Here is a 17,144-nt window from a genome sequence, read left to right as displayed (position 1 = left end):
GAGTGAATGGCATGATCTTGGTTCACTGCAACCTCCGTCTCCCAGGTTCAAGAGATTCTCCTGCCTCAGCCTCCTGAGTAGTTGGGATTACAGGCACATGCCACCATGCCTGGCTAATTTTTGTATTTTTAGTAGAGATGGGGTTTCACCATGTTGGCCAGGCTGGTCTCAAACTTCCAACCTCGTGATCTACCCACTTCAGCCTCCCAAAGTACTGGGATTACAGGCATAAGCCACCGCGCCCGGCCGCTAGTTTATTTTTTATAGAGACAAGGTCTTGTTATGTTGCCCGGACAGGTCTTGAACCATGGCCTCAGGCAATCCTCCCACCTTAGCCTCACAAAGTGCTTGGATTACAGGTATGAGCCACTGTGCCCGGCCCTGTTTTAAAATAAATTTGAGAAGCACTGCACTTGTCCAATCTATTTCTCATCTCATGATGAGAAAATTGGAAACACAAAGGCTATAGTGTCCTAAGGAAGTTGCAGGAATCAGGAATAGTCTTAGCTTAGAAACAAAGAAAACTCCCAGATTAGAGGTATTTTGGATATGTGCTATCTCTCCCAAGAAATATGACATTTTATCTTAGTCCAATCCCCAAAATTCTCATTTTGTCCTAAAACAAAAATGTAAAAAATAACACAAAATGCACAAGAGGTATTTCAGGAAGACAGTAACAAGACGAAAATCCAGGGCTGAATTATTCGAATGAAAACTCTTGACTTGGTTCTACATAAAAAGCTCTCGTCTTTTTTTTCTTTTTTTTTTTTTTTGAGATAGAGTCTTACTCTGTTGCCCAGGCTGGAGTGCAGTGGAGCAATGTTGGTTCACTGCAATCTCCGCCTCCTGGGTTCAAGCGATTCTCATGCTACAGCCTTGCCTCCCGAGTAGCTGGGATTATAGGCACCTGCCACCAGGCCCAGCTAATTTTTTGTGTTTTTAGTAGAGATGGGGTTTCACCATGTTGCCCAGCCTGGTCTCGAACTCCTGAGCTTAAGTGATTTGCCTGCCTCGGCCTCTCAAAGTGTTAGGATTATAGGCATGAGACACGGTGCCCGGCCTCTCTTGTCTTCTTAGCATGAAATTGCTTGGGGTGAGGTAGGATGACAGAATTAAGTGACCCATACTGTTCAAAGTTGATGTATTTCACTACTGTTTGGTTCTCAGCATCATGCCACAGGGCCCAGATATCCGTGGAAGTTAAGGCAAAGTCAATCAGTGTCTCCTAGGAGGAAATGTGGGAAAAAAAGGGATAAAATAAGAAAGTAGTAGTTCATGGTGACTTACTTTTTCATCAGTAGGAGAGGTAAATGTATGAAAACAAAACATGGTACCACATGAATTTGGTAAAGTCTAAATGAAATTTTGTTCCATATATCATGAAATAATTCCATTTTAAGACTACAATCCCATTATACCAAAACAGAGTTAGCCAATACTTCTTTTTCTTGTACTTATGTGATATGCAAAGGATGAATCAACCTACCTGAGAAGTGAACAGTGAAGAAATGTGATCTAGACTATAGCGGTTACCCTCAGTGCTCACCAACTGGAAAATGCAGAACTGTTAAAACACAAGATGATCATTTATTACCTGAAATAATCAACATGTTACTTTTCAAAGCAAGGGCTATTACCATTCAGAAACCTTAAAAAAATTTTTTTTTTTTTGAAACAGTCTTGCTCTGTCGCCCAGGTTGGAGTACAATGGCACGATCTCAGCTCACTGCAACCTCCGCCTCCTAAGTTCAAGCTATTCTCCTGCCTCAGCCACCCGAGTAGCTGGGATTACAGGTACCCGCCACCATGCCTGGCTAATTTTTGTATTTTTAGTAGAGACGGGGTTTCACTGTGTTGGCCAGGCTGGTCTCGAACTCCTGACTTCATGATGCGCCTGCCTTGGCCTCCCAAAGAACTGGTATTACAGGTGTGAGCCACTGCACCTGGCCAAAAATTTTTTTTCTTTTTCTTTTTTTTTTAATACTTTAAGTTCTAGGGTACATGTGCACAACATGCAGGTTTGTTACATATGTATACACGTGCCATGTTGGTGTGCTGCACCCATTAATTCATTTACATTACGTATACCTCCTAATGTTATCTCTCCCCACTCCCCCCACCCCACGATAGGTCCCACTGTGTGATGTTCCCCACCCTGTGTCCAAGTGTTCTCATTGTTCAGTTCCCACCTATGAGTGAGAACATGTGGTGTTTGGTTTTCTGTCCTTGCGATAGTTTTCTCAAAATGATGGTTTCCAGCTTCATCCGTGTCCCTACAAAGGACATGAACTCATCCTTTTTTATGGCTGCATAGTATTCCATGGTGTATATGTGCCACATTTTCTTAATCCAGTCTGTCATTGATGGACACTTGGGTTGGTTCCAAGTCTTTGCTATTGTGAATAGTGCCACAATAAATATACATGTGCATGTGTCTTTATAGCAGCATGATTTATAATCCTTTGGGTATATACCCAGCAATGGGATGGCTGGGTCAAATGGTATTTACTGTAGAAATGATCCCTGAAAGTATAGTCTTCAAAAATTTTTTTCTTTTTCACCCACACAGGCCAGGTAGAACCACTTTATTTTAATGTAGTAAAATACACATAACGTCAAATTTACCATCTTAACTATTTTTAGCAGTGTTAAGTATATTCACACTGGTATACAACCAATCTATAGAACTCTTTTCATCTTCACCTTGCATAACTAAAACTCTATACTCAATAAACAATTTCCCATTTCCCTTCAACTCCTAGCCCCTGGTAACCACCACTTTACTTTCTGTCTCTATAAACTTGACTACTCTAGGTACTCCATGTAAGTGGAAGGATCATATATTATTGGTGCTTTTGTGACTGGTTTATGTCGTTTAGCATAATGTCTTCAAGGATCGCCCACGTAATAGCATGTGTCAGCATTTCCTTCCTTTTTTTTTTTTTATTTTTTTTTTGATAAGGAGCCTCGCTCTATCGCCCAGGCTGGAGTGCAGTGGTGAGATCTCGGCTCACTGCAAGCTCTGCCTCCCAGGTTCCTGCCATTCTCCTGCCTCAGCCTACCGAGTAACTGGGACTACAGGTGCCTGTCACCATGCCTAGCTAATTTTTTTGTATTTTTAGTAGAGTCGGGGTTTCACCGTGTTAGCCAGGATGGTCTCCATCTCCCGACCTTGTGATCTGCCCGCCTTGGCCTCCCAAAGTGCTGGGATTACAGGCATGAGCCACCACACCCGGCCCGTCACCCAGGCTGGAGTGCAGTGGTACGATCTTGGCTCACTGCAACCTCTGCCTCCTGGGTTCAAGCGATTCTCCTGCCTCAGCCTCGCGAGTAGTTGGGATTTACAGGCACGCACCACCATGCCCAGCTAGTTTTCATATTTTAGTAGAGACAGGGTTTCACCATGTTGGTCAGGCTGGTCTCAAACTCCTGACCTCAAGTGATCCACCCGCCTCGGCCTCCTAAAATGTTGGGATTACAGGCGTGAGCCATGCAGCCTAATTTTTGTATTTTTAGTAGAGACAGGGTTTTACCATGTTGGCCAGGCTGGTCTTGAACTCCTGACCTCAGGTCATCTGCCCACCTCGGCCTCCTAAAGTGCTGGGATTACAGGCGTGAGCCACTAAGTCCAGCCTAAATTAACTGTTTTTATAAAGAAAATTTACTGTAAATTGATAAGAGTGATGATGACCCTTTACTTATATGCAGCTGTTCACAAAAAAAGTATTAAAGAAAAAAAAGTAGCAAAATTCCCTTTTGAGAAACATAGGGTATGAAATATGAAAAAAAATATGTAGTGCTTATATCCATTCTAGCCTGAACCTGTGTTTTAAAACCTACAAATCTCAATCCATTAGTGGGACATAAAATCAATTTAGCAGGTCTCAAACAGCATTAAACAAACAAACAAACAAACAAAAACCCAACAGTCCAAGCTGGTCTTACATTCCTGAACTCAAATGATCCTCCTGCATCAGCCCCGAGTAGCAGGAACTATAGATGTGCACCATCAGGCCCAGCCGAAGATCAGTTTTTGTGAAGAAAAAAGAAACAAAATACTACAAGTTCACTATAATCTGGATAGGCTAATAGTGTTACATAGCTGTCAAAAAAGTTATTCTGATTTTAGGCTTCAATGAAGAATCATAATGCTCAAAACAAAGGAAGTAATAGCTCTGCTCAATTTGACACACTCCTGAACTACTACATTCATTCCAGATCTAACCTTTAGAGCAGTGGTTCTCAAAATGTGGTCCACAGATTCCTAGAGGTCCCTCAGACCATTTCAGGGGGTCAGTGAGGTAAAAATCCCTTCCTTTTTTTTTTTTGAGACAGAGTCTCTCTCTGTCACTTAGGCTGGAGTGCTATGGCACAATCTCCGCTTACTGCAACATCTGCCTCCTGGGTTCAAGCAATTCTCCTGCCTCAGTCACCTGAGTAGCTGGGATTAAAGATGCCTGCCACCATGCCTGGTTAATTTTTGTATTTTTAGTACAGTCGGGGTTTCACCATGTTGGCCAGGCTGGTCTCAAACTCCTGACCTCAGGTGATCTGCCTGCCTTGGCCTCCCAAAGTGTTGGGATTACAGGTGTGAGCCACTGCACCCAGCCCCAAACTCTTTGCATAATAACACTACATTATTTGCCTTTTCACTTTGTTAATATTTGCATCAATGATGCAAAACCAGTAGAGGGTAAAATTACTGGTGTCTTAACATAAATCAAGGCAGTGGGACAAAACTGAACACCCTTTCAAGAGAAAAACACTCAAGAAACTAGGAATAAAGGGGAACCTCCTCAACACGATACAAAGGGCACTTATGAAAAATTCAGGCTGGATGCTGTGGTTCACACCTGTAATCTCAGCACGTTGGGAAGCCGAGGTGGGTGGACTGCTTGAACTCAGGAGTTTGAGACCAGGCAACATGGCAAAACCCCATCTCTACCAAAAATACAAAAAATTAGCCATGCGTGGTAGCACACATACTTGGGAGGCTGAGGTGGGAGGATCGCTTGAACCTGAGAGGTGGAGGTTGCAGTGAGCTGAGATTGCGCCACTGCACTTCAACTTGGGTGACAGAGTGAGACACTGTCTCAAAAAAAAAAAAAAAAAAATTCAGAGCTTACTGTTGCATCACAATGAAAAAAAGAAAAATTCACAGCTAGCATTATACTTAATGGTGAAACACCGATAACTTCTCCCTTAGCAATACAAATCAGGAATGAGGCAAAGATGCATAGCATGGCCAACATGGTGAAACCTCATCTCTACCAAAAAACAACAATACAAAAATTAGCTGGGCATGGTGGCACATGCCCGTGGTCCCAGCAACTCTACTCAGAAGGCTGAGGTGGGAGAATCGCTTGAACCAGGAGGTTGCAATGAGCTGAGAGTGCGTTCACTGCGCTCCAGCCTGAGTGACAGAGTGAAAAAAAAGACAACAAAAAAGATGCAGGTTCTTGCCACTTCTATTCAACATTGTACTCCAGGATCTAGCCAGGACAATTAGCACCCACCTCCCTCCAAAAAATTTTTTAAAAACCCTACAAGAAAGAAGGAAAAGAAAAGAAAGAAAATGCATCTAGTTTAGAAAGGAAGTAATAAAACTAACTTTTTTTTGTGAGACAGGGTTCCGCTCTGTTGCTCAGGTTGAAGTACAGTGAGGCAATCAGGAACACTTTAGCCTCAACCATCCAGGCTCAAGTGATCCTGCCATCTCAGCCCCTCAAATAGCTGGTACTATAGGAATGAGCCACCATGCTCAGCTAATTTTTGCTATTTTATAGAGACAGGGTTTCGCCATGTTGCCCAGGTTGGTCTGGAACTCCTGAGCTCAAGCAATCCGCCCACCTCGGCCTCCCAAAGTGCTGGAATTACAGGTGTGAGCCATTGTAATCAAAAGTTTATTTTCAAGTGACATTATCTTGTATAAAGAAAATCCTAACGAATCCATTACAAAATCTATCAGAACTAATAAATGAGTTCAGCAAAGTTGCAAGATACAATTATGAATGTATAAAAATCAACTGTATTTCTATAAACTTCCAATGAGCACTCTGAAAATGAAATTAAGAAAATAATTTCATTTATAATAGCATCAAGAAAATTTCATTTACAATAGCATCAAAGAATCAAATATTTAAGAAGAAATTGAACAAAAGTATAAAACTTACACTCTGCAAACTAAAGCATCCCATGTTCATGGATCAGAAGACTTAATATTGCTAAGACGGCAATATTTTATAATATCATCTATAGAGGCAACACAATTTTTATCAGAATCTCAGCTGACTTCTTTGTAGAAACTGACAAGCTGATTCTAAAACTCATATGGAATTGAATGGGACCCAAAAGAGCCAAAACAATCTTGAAAAAGAAGAACAAAGTAAGAGGGCTCACACTTCCTGGTGTCAAAATTTCCTACAAAGCAAGAGTAATCAAGTGTGGTACCGGCACAAGGTCAGATATATAGATCAATGGAACAGAATTGAGAGCCTAGAAATAAAACCATGTGTCTAAGGTCAAATGATTTTGAGAAGGGTGCCAAGACCATTCAGTGTTAAGAACTATCTTTTCAACAAATGGTGCTGAGAAAACTGGATATCTACAAGCAAAAGAATGAAGTTGAATGCTTACCTCACACTATTAAAAAAAAACCCACAAAACTAAAAAAAAGAATCAAAGTCCTAAATATAAAAGCTAAAAGTATAAAACTCTGAGAAGAAAACATAAGAGTAAATCGTTATGACCTTAGGTTTGGCAAAGGATTCTTAAGGTATGACACTATGAACAAAAGCAACAAAAGAAAAAATAGATAATCTGAACTTCATCAAAATTAAAAACGTGCTTCATGGGACACCATCAAGAAAGTGAAAAGACAGCTCACGTGGTAGAAAATACTACTTGCAAGTCATAAATCTGATTAGAGATTTAGATCCAGAATAATACAGTTACATACTATATAATGATGCTTTGGTATATGGACTACATATACAATGGTGACTCCATAAGATTAAGTTTATAATACCATTTTGTTTGTTTCTTTGTTTTTCAGACAGAATCTTGCTCTGTTGCCGAGGCTGGATGGTGCGATCCCGGCTCACTGCAACCTCTGCCTCCAAGTTTCAAGCTATTCTCGTGCCTCAGTCTCACAAGTAACTGGGATTACAGGCACATGCCACCATGCCCGGCTAATTTTTTGTATTTTTAGTAGAGATGGGGTTTCACTTATATTGGCCAGGCCGGTCTCAAATACCTGGCCTCAAGTGATCTGCCCACCTTGGCCTCCCAAAGTGCTAGGATTACAGGCATGAGCCACTGCACTGGCCTGTTTACAGAATTCTTACAATTCAATAACAAAAAAGACGAACTAATTAAAAAATGGGCAAATGAGAAGACTGAAGCTGGATCCTTTCCTTACACGATATACAAAAATCAACTCAAGATGGATTAAAGACTTAAACATAACACGTAAAACTATAAAAACCCTGGAAGACAACCATAGGCAATACCATCCTGAACATACGAACGGGCAAAGATTTCAAGACGAAGACACCAAAAGCAATCTCAACAAAAGCAAAAATGGACAAGTGGGATCTAATTAAACTTAAAAGCTTCTGCATAGCAAAAGAAACTTTCAACAGAGTAAACAGACAACCCACAGAATGGGAGAAAATATTTGCAAACTATGCATCTGACGAGGGTCTGATTTCCAACCTCTATAAGGAACTTAAATTTACAAATGAAAGGCAAACAACCTCATTAAAAAGTGGGCAAAGGACATGAACAGACACTTTTCAAAAAAGAAGCATGCAGCTAACAAGCATATGAATTAAAGTTCACTATCACCGATCATTAGAGAAATGCAAATCAAAACCACAATGAGATACCATCGCTATTAAAAAGTCAAAAAATAACAGATGCTGGCGAGGTTGCAGAGAAAAGGGAACATTTATACAATGTTGGTGGGACTGTAAATTACTGCAACCATTGTGGAAAGCAGTGTGGTGATTCCTCTAAGAACTAAAGACTAAAAACAGAACTACCATTCGACTCAGCAATCCCATTACTGGGTATATAACCCAAAGGAATACAAATCATTCTACCATAAAGACAAATGCACATGAATGTTCATTACAGCACTGTTCACAATAGCAAAGACATAGAATCAACCTAAATGCCCATCAATGACAGACTGGATAAAACATGGTACATATACATCATGGAATATATGCAGCCACAAAAAAGAACGAGATATGTCTTTTGTGGAAATATGGATGGAAGTGGAGGTCATTATCCTCAGCAAAATAATGCAGGAACAGAAAACCAAATACCACATGTTCTCACTTATAAATGGGAGCTAAATGATGAGAACTTATGAACACGAAGAAGGAAACAACAGACATTAGGGACTACTTGAGGGTGGAGGTTGGGAGGAGGGAGAGGAGCAGAAAAGATAGCTATTAGGTGCTGCGCTTAATTCCTGGGTGATGAGCAAATCTTAGAACAAAGCCCCATGACATGAGTTCACCTATGTAATAAAGCTTCACATGTACCCTCAAACCTAAAACAAAAGTTTAAAAAAAAAAAAAAAAAAAGGGCAGCCAGGCGTGGCGGCTCATGCCTGTAATCCCAGCACTTTGCGAGGCTGAGGCTGGCGGATCACCTGAGGTCAGGAGTTCGAGACCAGCCTGGCCAACATGGTGAAACCCAGTCTCTACAAAAACACAAAAATTAGCCAGACATGATGGCGTGAGCCTGTAATCCCAGCTACTTGGGAGGCTGAGGCGGGAGAATCGCTTGAACCTGGGAGGCGGAGGTTGCAGTGAGCTGAGATCACGCCACTGCACTCCAGCCTGGGCGACAGAGCAAGATTCCATCTCAACAACAACAACAACAACAACAACAACAAAAAAGCAAATGATCTGAATAAACATTTCTAGAAGGAAGATACACAAATAACCAATAAGCACTAAAAAGATGCTTGGCATCATTAGTTATCAGGAAATTAAAACAAAAACCATAATGAGATAATACTTCATACCCACTAGGATGTCTAGAATTAAAAAGTCAGATAATAACAACTATTGACAAGTATACAGCAGCAGTATTCATAATAGATAAAGGGTAGAAACAACAAAAATGTCCAACATAAATGAAAAAATTCCAACACAAATGAATAAATAAATGGTGGTATACAACTGAAAATTATTCAGCCATAAAAGGAATTGAAACCACCTTCGCAAAAATCATAACAGTGAGAAAATTATGACAATGAAAGAGGTCTGGGCCAGGTGCAGTGGCTCACGCCTGTAATCCCAGCACTTTGGGAGGCCGAGGCAGGCGGATTACCTGAGATCAGGAGAGACCAGACTGGCCAACATGGCAAAACCTCAGCTCTACTAAAAAAATACAAAAAATTAGCCAGGCATGGTGGCATTCGCCTGTAATCCCAGCTACTTGGGAAGCTGAGGCAGGAGAACTGCTTGAACCTGGGAGGCAGAGGTTGCAGTGAGCTGAGATCGCGCCACTGTATTCCAGCCTGAGTGACAAAGCGAGACTCTCTCTCAAAAAAAAAAAAAAAAAAATGAGAGAGATCTGATCTAACAAATTCCATCTTTTTTTTTTTTTTTTTTCCTGACAGAATCTCGGTCCGTCACCAGGCTGGAGTGCAGTGGCGCAATCTCGGCTCACTGCAACCTCTGCCTCCCAGGTTCAAGCTGTTCTCCTGCCTCAGCCTCCTGAGCAGCTGGGACTACAGGCACACGCCACTATGCCCAGCTAATTTTTGTATTGTTAGTAGAGACGGAGTTTTACCATATTGGCCAGGAGGGTCTCCATCTCCTGACCTCATGATCCGCCCACCTCAGCCTCCCAAAGTGTTGGGATTACAGGCGTGAGCCACTGCGCTGGCCCACAATTCCATCTTGTCTTTAATCTCCAAACTGCCTCTGGTCATTCCTGAGCATGGGCAAGGCTCACTTTGGGAGAAATTTAATTTATAGTTTAAATAATAATAGCCCTTCCCCCAAACCAAACCACCTTGGTAAAACTAATGAAAGGCCACCAGGTTAGGAAGATGAGAGGAGCCCGAATTCATAGTTAAATGATTACCAGTCATTATTCCGGAGGTCATAAGATTTGCAACTTCCCCAATTACTTCTGTAAATAACATCACCATTGTAGCACCTTACACTGGCCTTTTAAAATATGTTTTCGGTTTTTTACATTTCTGGCCCTAGCCAGATGAGCAACTCTTCTGTGGCCCCAACCCAGAAGCAGACTCAGCGCATAGGATGGTCTTCCACACTCCTACAATTGCATCTCCAACCAGTCAGCAGCACTCATAGCCTCATCCTGCCTGCCAAACTATCTTTGAAAAACCCTAGCCTCTAAATTTTCAGGGGGGCTGATCTGAGTAACAGTAAAACTCCGGTCTCCCGTTTAGCTGGCTCTATGTGTATTAAACTCTCTCTATTCCAATTCCTGTCTTGATAAATCAGCTCTATGTATTGGGCACTTACAGAATGAAGTGCTGACAACACATGCTACATGGATGAACCTTGAAAATATTAAGCTAAGTGAAAGAAGCCAGTCACAGAAAACCACTTATATGATTCCACTGACATAATATGACCAGAATAAGTAACTTGATAGAGACAGAAAATAGATTAGCAGTTGTGTAGAGCTGGGAAGAGATGGGGGAAGGGAAGAATGATAGCTAAAGGGTATGTGGTTTCTTTTTGAGGTGATGGAAATGTTCTAAAGTTGACTATGATAATGGTTGCTCATATCTGTGGATATACTAAAACTCATTGAATGGTATACTTTAAATGGATGAGTGAATTACATCTCAAGAAAGCTGTTTAAATAAATGAATAGGCTGGGCGTGGTGGCTCGCACCTGTAATCCCAGCACTTTGGGAGGCTGAGGCGGGTGAATCACCTGAGGTCAGGAGTTTGAGACCAGACTGGCCAACATGGTGAAACCCCGTCTCTATTAAAAATACAAAAAATTAGCCGGGCATGGTGGCAGGTACCTGTAATCCCAGCTACTCTGGAGGCTGACGCAGGAGAATTGCTTGAACCCAGGAGGCAGAGGTTGCAGTGAGTTGAGGTCACGCCACTGCACTCCAGCCTGGGTGACAAGAGCGCCAAACTCCATCACAAAAGAAAAAAAAAAAGAATAAAGTGAACCTGTCATTTCAGGGAAAACAAATGACAGTATTTGTTGCCAATGATACATTTCAAGTTTTAAAGTGAAAACTATAATTTCAGAAAACTCTGTATCCACTAACATGAACTCCAGAGCTTCTCAAGGCTCTTCTGAGAGATCACCAATGATAATATAATCAATGATAATAATTGTGCAGAAAGGGTTAACATAGCAGGCCTGAGGCTGCTCTCCTCAGAAAGTCTTGCTTGTACTCTGGGAGGCCGAGGTGGTCAGATCACAAGGTCAGGAGTTCGAGACCAGCCTGGCCAATATGGTGAAACCCTGTCCCTACTAAAAATACAAAATTAGCTGGGTGTGGTGGCGGGCACCTGTAGTCCCAGCTACTCGGGAGGCTGAGTCAGGAGAATTGCTTGAACCTGGGAGGCGGAGGTTGCAGTGAGCTGAGATCACACCACTGCACTCCAGCCTGGGCGACAGAGCAAGACTCCGTCTCAAAAAAAAAAGAAAAAGAAAGGCTTGCAAAGTTGGCAGTGTTCCCATGGTTCCCTAACTGGTAAGGATGTTTTACTGTGCCTAGACTGTTTGCACAAACAGTGCAGTTTATGCAGAATATTTGTTTTCCTTCCAGGAGCCTGGAAATTTGGTTCATGCTAGGCAGAGGGTCCCTACATGACCAGTCCCCCATAAAAATCTTGGGCACTGTGCCTCTAGCAAGCTTTCCTGGGAAACAACATTTTACACACGTCATCACAATTCAGTGCTGGAAGAATTAAGCATGTCCTGTGAGACTCTACTGGGAGGGGACTCTTAGATGATTGTGTCTGACCTCAGGCTTTACTCCATGTGCCTTTTCCCTTTTTTCACTTTGCTTTGTATCTGTTCACTGTAATACATTTTAGCTGTCAGCACAACTACATACTGAGCCCTATGAGTCCTTTCAGAGTATTACTGGACATGGAGGTGAGGTGGTCTTGGGGATTACTCCCCAAAACAGTAATTTAGATACTGCATAATAAAATGTGTCAATCCACATCCAGCCAGTTTTAATTTCTAATAAATTATAGATATAACCCACATAAACAAAATCTCTTTGCAGTTCTTGGTAAGAGTATAATAGGGTCCCGAGACCAAAAGTTTGAGAACCACTATTTTAGTGTGACAAACTAATTGTTAACATGTCGAGGAGATTGATCAACAGGATGTTACATGAATAACAATGGAAGGAACTAAGGAAGTTAGAGCAGGGTCAATTCTTCTACCACAGACAACCTACATGCAGAGAAGAGCGTACTAAGAGGAGATAGATAGGTATGTTCAAATAGTTCAAGGGATGTCCTCCAGAAGAGAGAATAGAACAATTATGTGCAATCAAGATAAATGTCTTGATAGCATGATACTTTTGGGCCATAATATTAGGAAAAAACTCCAAGAATGAGCTCTTCCTCTTCCCTTCCATTCCGTTCCTGAGCAATTCAATCTAAAAACCAATAGGTACCTAGAGCAAGGTAGATATCCTTGCTGGCCAGAAGGTAAGGGTGGGGAACTTGGGGGGCTGGGGTTCGGCATAAGGAGTCAGTCTGAACAGGCTGAAGAGAACATCGGTGCAGCCATGTCCCAGCACAGGAGTGAGAACACTAGTGAGTGAGAAGGGCACACATGCAGGGGTGATATGGCCAGGTGTGATGAGGCAAGAGCCTAGGGACATAAGAAGAGTGTCCACATTTGGGACTGCCTGACTTTGGTGGGAGGATCAGGAACAGTATGAGACAGCTTCCACGTGGACAGAAAGCTTGGTGCAGGATGGAAACTCAGGTTGGGTGAGGAGGAGGTCCATTGCATGGGGGCAGTCTGGTGGTCTCAGGGCCCAAACAGGGTAAGGAGGGCATCCACATTGGAGCAGCAATGTGGAGTGGGCTATGAGATCCCAACAGAAGTGAGAAGGGCATCCAGGAAGGGCTGTGGCCTAGCGTGGGGACTCAGTGGGGGAATCAGAGCTCCTGCATAGTAAGGGAGACAGACCTTACCTCACTGCGCTGTTATTAGGATTAAATGGATAAAATGCATATAGCATATGAGCCCAGAGTAAGCACAATCCCAGTGTTTGCTATTATTAATGTGCATAAAGGGACTGGCACAGCACCAAACACACAATACTCAACAAATGGCTGTTTATTAAATGATTACACTATTACATCACATCCTACATATCTCATCTACAGACAGCAGCTACTGTCTGGATGCTAAGCAAATTTATTTAGAAAAATTAACTTAACCATAACCACTTAACATCTACATCCCTTTCAGGAATTCTGTTTTTTCACCTAGAACTCCTAATTTGCTCTTCTTGTTTAGTTTCTGTTAACTTGTTAGTTTCCTTTCATGTTACTTTAAACTCTCTACTTCCTTTCATATTGACCCCTCCTTCAAGATCTTCTAATTCACATAGTAGCACAAAACCCAACCATCACCTCAGAAACACATTTAGGTCGGTGAAAAGAGCTTGAACAGACTCACTGAGTCTACAGCCATTTCTCCACATCAGTACACACAGAATAACTTGGTATGTGTCTTATTTGTTTCATACCTGTCCTCGTTTTGGTGCATGCATGTATATCCCCAAATAGAGTCCCATGGCGGGGGAATAAGCAAGCCGTAATTTGTGTCCAGTTCCAGCAGTAAGCCGAAGGTCTTTCTTCACAGGGACATACTCCAGCATGTCAGCTACCATTAGGCACATTTGCTCCTGTCCAAGAAAATAGTTAATAGGTGATATTCAAGGGATATTCAGGCTAGAAGAACATACCTTCTGAAAGGATGGACCTTTCATTTTATCTACCGCTCTATCTAGTTTATCTGCTAAAAGACCTTGCAAGGTTTTTGTTTTAAAAGGGCTAACACGGGCCGGGCGCAGTGGCTCACGTCTGTAATCCCAGCACTTTGGGAGGACGGGGTGGGTGGACAACCTGAGGTCAGGACTTCGAGACCAGCCTGGCCAACATAGTGAAACCCCATCTCTACTAAAAAGTACAAAAATTAGCCAGGTGCAGTGGTGCATGCCTGTTATCCCAGCTACTTGGGAAGCTGAGGCAGGAGAATCACTTGAACCTGGGAGGTGGAGGTTGCAGTGAGGTGAGACTGCGCCATTGCATTCCAGCCTGAGTGACAGAGCGAGACTCTGTTTCGGGGAAAGATAAAAAGAGGGAGGGAGGGGCTAACATGAAAAACATCTCTTCAGTCTGAAATATAAGATCAGACTTATATAAAATATAAGCTGTATTTTTTTTAGATGAATCTTGAAAACCATTTTACCAACTTACATTTTTAAAACATATTTGTTGCTCTTAAATGAAAGGTCCAGTCTGGGTAATATGGCAAAACCCCGTCTACAAAAAATACAAAAATTAGCCAGGTGTGGTAGCGTGCTCCTGTAGTCCCAGCTATTTGAGCAGCTGAGGTGGAGAATTGCTTGAGCCTGGGAGGCGGAGGCTGCAGTGAGCTATATTCATGCCACTGTACTCCAGCCTGGGTGACAAAGTGAGACTGTATCAAAAAATTAAAAAATTTTTAAAAAGTGAAAGGTATACTTTGTACTACTCTTTCAGTGTTCCTGTTAGGTTGATAATTTTTCCAAATAAAAAGACAGTAAGTTAGGAGGAAGATATATGCAAAATAAAGCTAAATGAAACTGTCTGAATCTGGCAGTGACCAATAAGTTCCAAACCAATTGATTTAATAATCTTTAAGAGAAACAGCAAAATTTATTTCAATTCTCATGATTCACAATCCTGTTTTAACTTACAGCAACTATAAATGTAGCACTTACCTTGTAAGACCACATTCGTAGTTTATGATCCTGACACAGAGCAAAGATGAAGGCATCATGCTCCACACAATGAACAGCAAGACTGAGGGGACGATCTGAAGGCGACTGGTCACCCCTAAAACATAAGACCCAGTTTTAGAGTTTTACTGCTGCAAGGAATCTGATCATTAGAACTTGCAATTCAAGAAATATAATAAAATTATAAATGTACACTTTTAGCAGAAGGACCAAGAGCTTATATACTGGTATAAGACAACTACATTTCTATTTGGTTTATCACCAATTACTATAATAAAATTTAAAAGGCTCTACATAACAATGGGAGACTGTTTCCTTTTATATTGTTTTCCTGTAACCATCAAAAACTTTCTACTTCTAATAATTTTACACGAAACTGGATTTGGGTAAGTCAGGGCAGAACACTGAAGTGGATATTGTGGGAATATAAACAGGCCGATTTATGCTGACAAGGCATCCAATTGCAGATGAAAGGGACTCGGGAGTGTGGCTTTCCTCAGATGGAATTTAATGTTATTCTGACTGTTCTCCTTTCCAGTATAATGTTTGCCTTGGAATAAGACTGGAAACAATAACTGCCGACCAGTGCAAAAAGATTAAATTCTTGGGCCCTTTGATTTACCTGCCAGACACCACTCACCTGATGGCTGTTGGCATCCAGCCTGTAAGCAATCGTTGCATTACTGAACTCTGTTTCAGTTCCACAACTGACACCATACCTGCAATGATATCCAAGGCACCTCTTGAACACACTTAGAAAAACCCAAAGGCAAGAATGATGTAACCATGAACAAGGTCTTTATAATAGGCAACAGACTTCTGTATTTCTGTACTAACAAAGTTTTAGGATGTAACTTTCCTGCATATATCACATCTAAAATATTTTGAATCATTATTAGATCCATAAAAATAGCATTTTTATACTTCTCGTGGAAATTTTTGCCTTTTACAGTCAGTAACCCATATTGCCACCCAGCAGAATTACTTCATTCTTTCTAAAACAATCACTAGGTACCTTTCATGTGCCAGGCACAGTTCTAGATGGTGGTGACATAGCAGTAAACAAAACAAATTTTAAAACTCCTGTCCTCCTGGAACTTATATTCCTTTGGGGGAAGGGGAGAAGCAGAGACAGTTAAATTAAGTAGAATGGTAGTAAGTCAGAAAAATAAGACAAAAGGAGTACCGAGAGTGCCAGGATATAGGGAGGGCAGGCAGGGGCACTGCAATTTTGAAAAGGATGGTCAGGGAAGGCCTCAACGAGGTGACATTGAGTAAAGACCTAAAGGAGCTGAGGGAATGAGCCAAGCTAGTAGCTGACAATACCAACCAAATGCCTTGAAGTAGGGGTGTTCCTGGCATATTCAAGGAATTACAAGAAGGCATGTGGCTGGTGAAAAGGAGGGGAAGAGTGAACAGATGAAGTTAGAGACAGCAGTGGGTCACTCTAGGCCAGTTTAAGGATTCTGGGTTTATTCAGCATAACATGATATATTTGAAACCCAACTTGGGTCATGTTGGCCAGGTGTGGTGGCTCACGCCTGTAATCCCAGCACTTTGGGAAGCTGAGGCAGGCGGATCACTTGAGGCCAGGAGTTTGAGACCAGCCTAGTCAATGTGGCAAAACCCCGTCTCTACTAAAAATTCAAAAATTAGCCAGGTGTGGTGGTGGGCACCTGTAATCCCAGCTACTCAGGAGGCTGAGACACGAGAATCACTTGAACCTGGGGGGCGGAGGTTGCAGTGAGCCAAGATGGCACCACTGCATTCCAGCCTGGGTGACAGTGAGACTCTGTCTCAAAAGAAAGAAAGAAAGGAGGCCAGGTACGGTGGCTCAAGCCTGTAATCCCAACACTTTGGGAGGCTGAGGTGGACAGATCACAAGGTCAGGAGTTCGAGACCAGCTTGGCCAACATGGTGAAACCCTGTCTCTACTAAAAATACAAAAATTAGCCGGGCATGGTGGCAAATGCCTGTAATCCCAGCTGCTCAGGAGACTGATGCAGGAGAATTGCATGAACCCAGGAGGTGGAGGTTGCAGTGAGCTGAGATCGTGCCACTGTACTCCAGCCTGGGCGACAGAGAGAAATTCCATCTCAAAAAAAAAAAAAAAGAAAAAAAGAAAAGG

At 42.0% G+C, this 17,144-nt stretch overlaps 1 protein-coding gene across 2 annotated transcripts in view; it reads right to left on the bottom strand.

The window, feature by feature from the left end:
- The window catches only part of NUP160 (nucleoporin 160), a 73,539-nt gene that overhangs the window by 42,445 nt on the left and 13,950 nt on the right, over positions 1-17,144 (bottom strand). For both annotated transcript variants that reach the window (XM_054439526.2, XM_054439527.2), the window contains 5 exons: positions 15,657-15,735; positions 14,999-15,113; positions 13,760-13,918; positions 1,487-1,564; positions 1,128-1,225 (listed from right to left, as the gene is read on the bottom strand). In XM_054439526.2, the coding sequence (XP_054295501.1) occupies positions 1,128-1,225; positions 1,487-1,564; positions 13,760-13,918; positions 14,999-15,113; positions 15,657-15,735 (529 nt within the window). The remainder of the gene's footprint in view (positions 1-1,127; positions 1,226-1,486; positions 1,565-13,759; positions 13,919-14,998; positions 15,114-15,656; positions 15,736-17,144) is intronic.

This window comes from Pongo pygmaeus, chromosome 9 (genome assembly GCF_028885625.2).
Source record: "Pongo pygmaeus isolate AG05252 chromosome 9, NHGRI_mPonPyg2-v2.0_pri, whole genome shotgun sequence".
NCBI lineage: Eukaryota > Metazoa > Chordata > Mammalia > Primates > Hominidae > Pongo > Pongo pygmaeus.
Note: the sequence above shows the minus strand (reverse complement) of the source record. Positions and strands in the feature narration are given on the sequence as shown.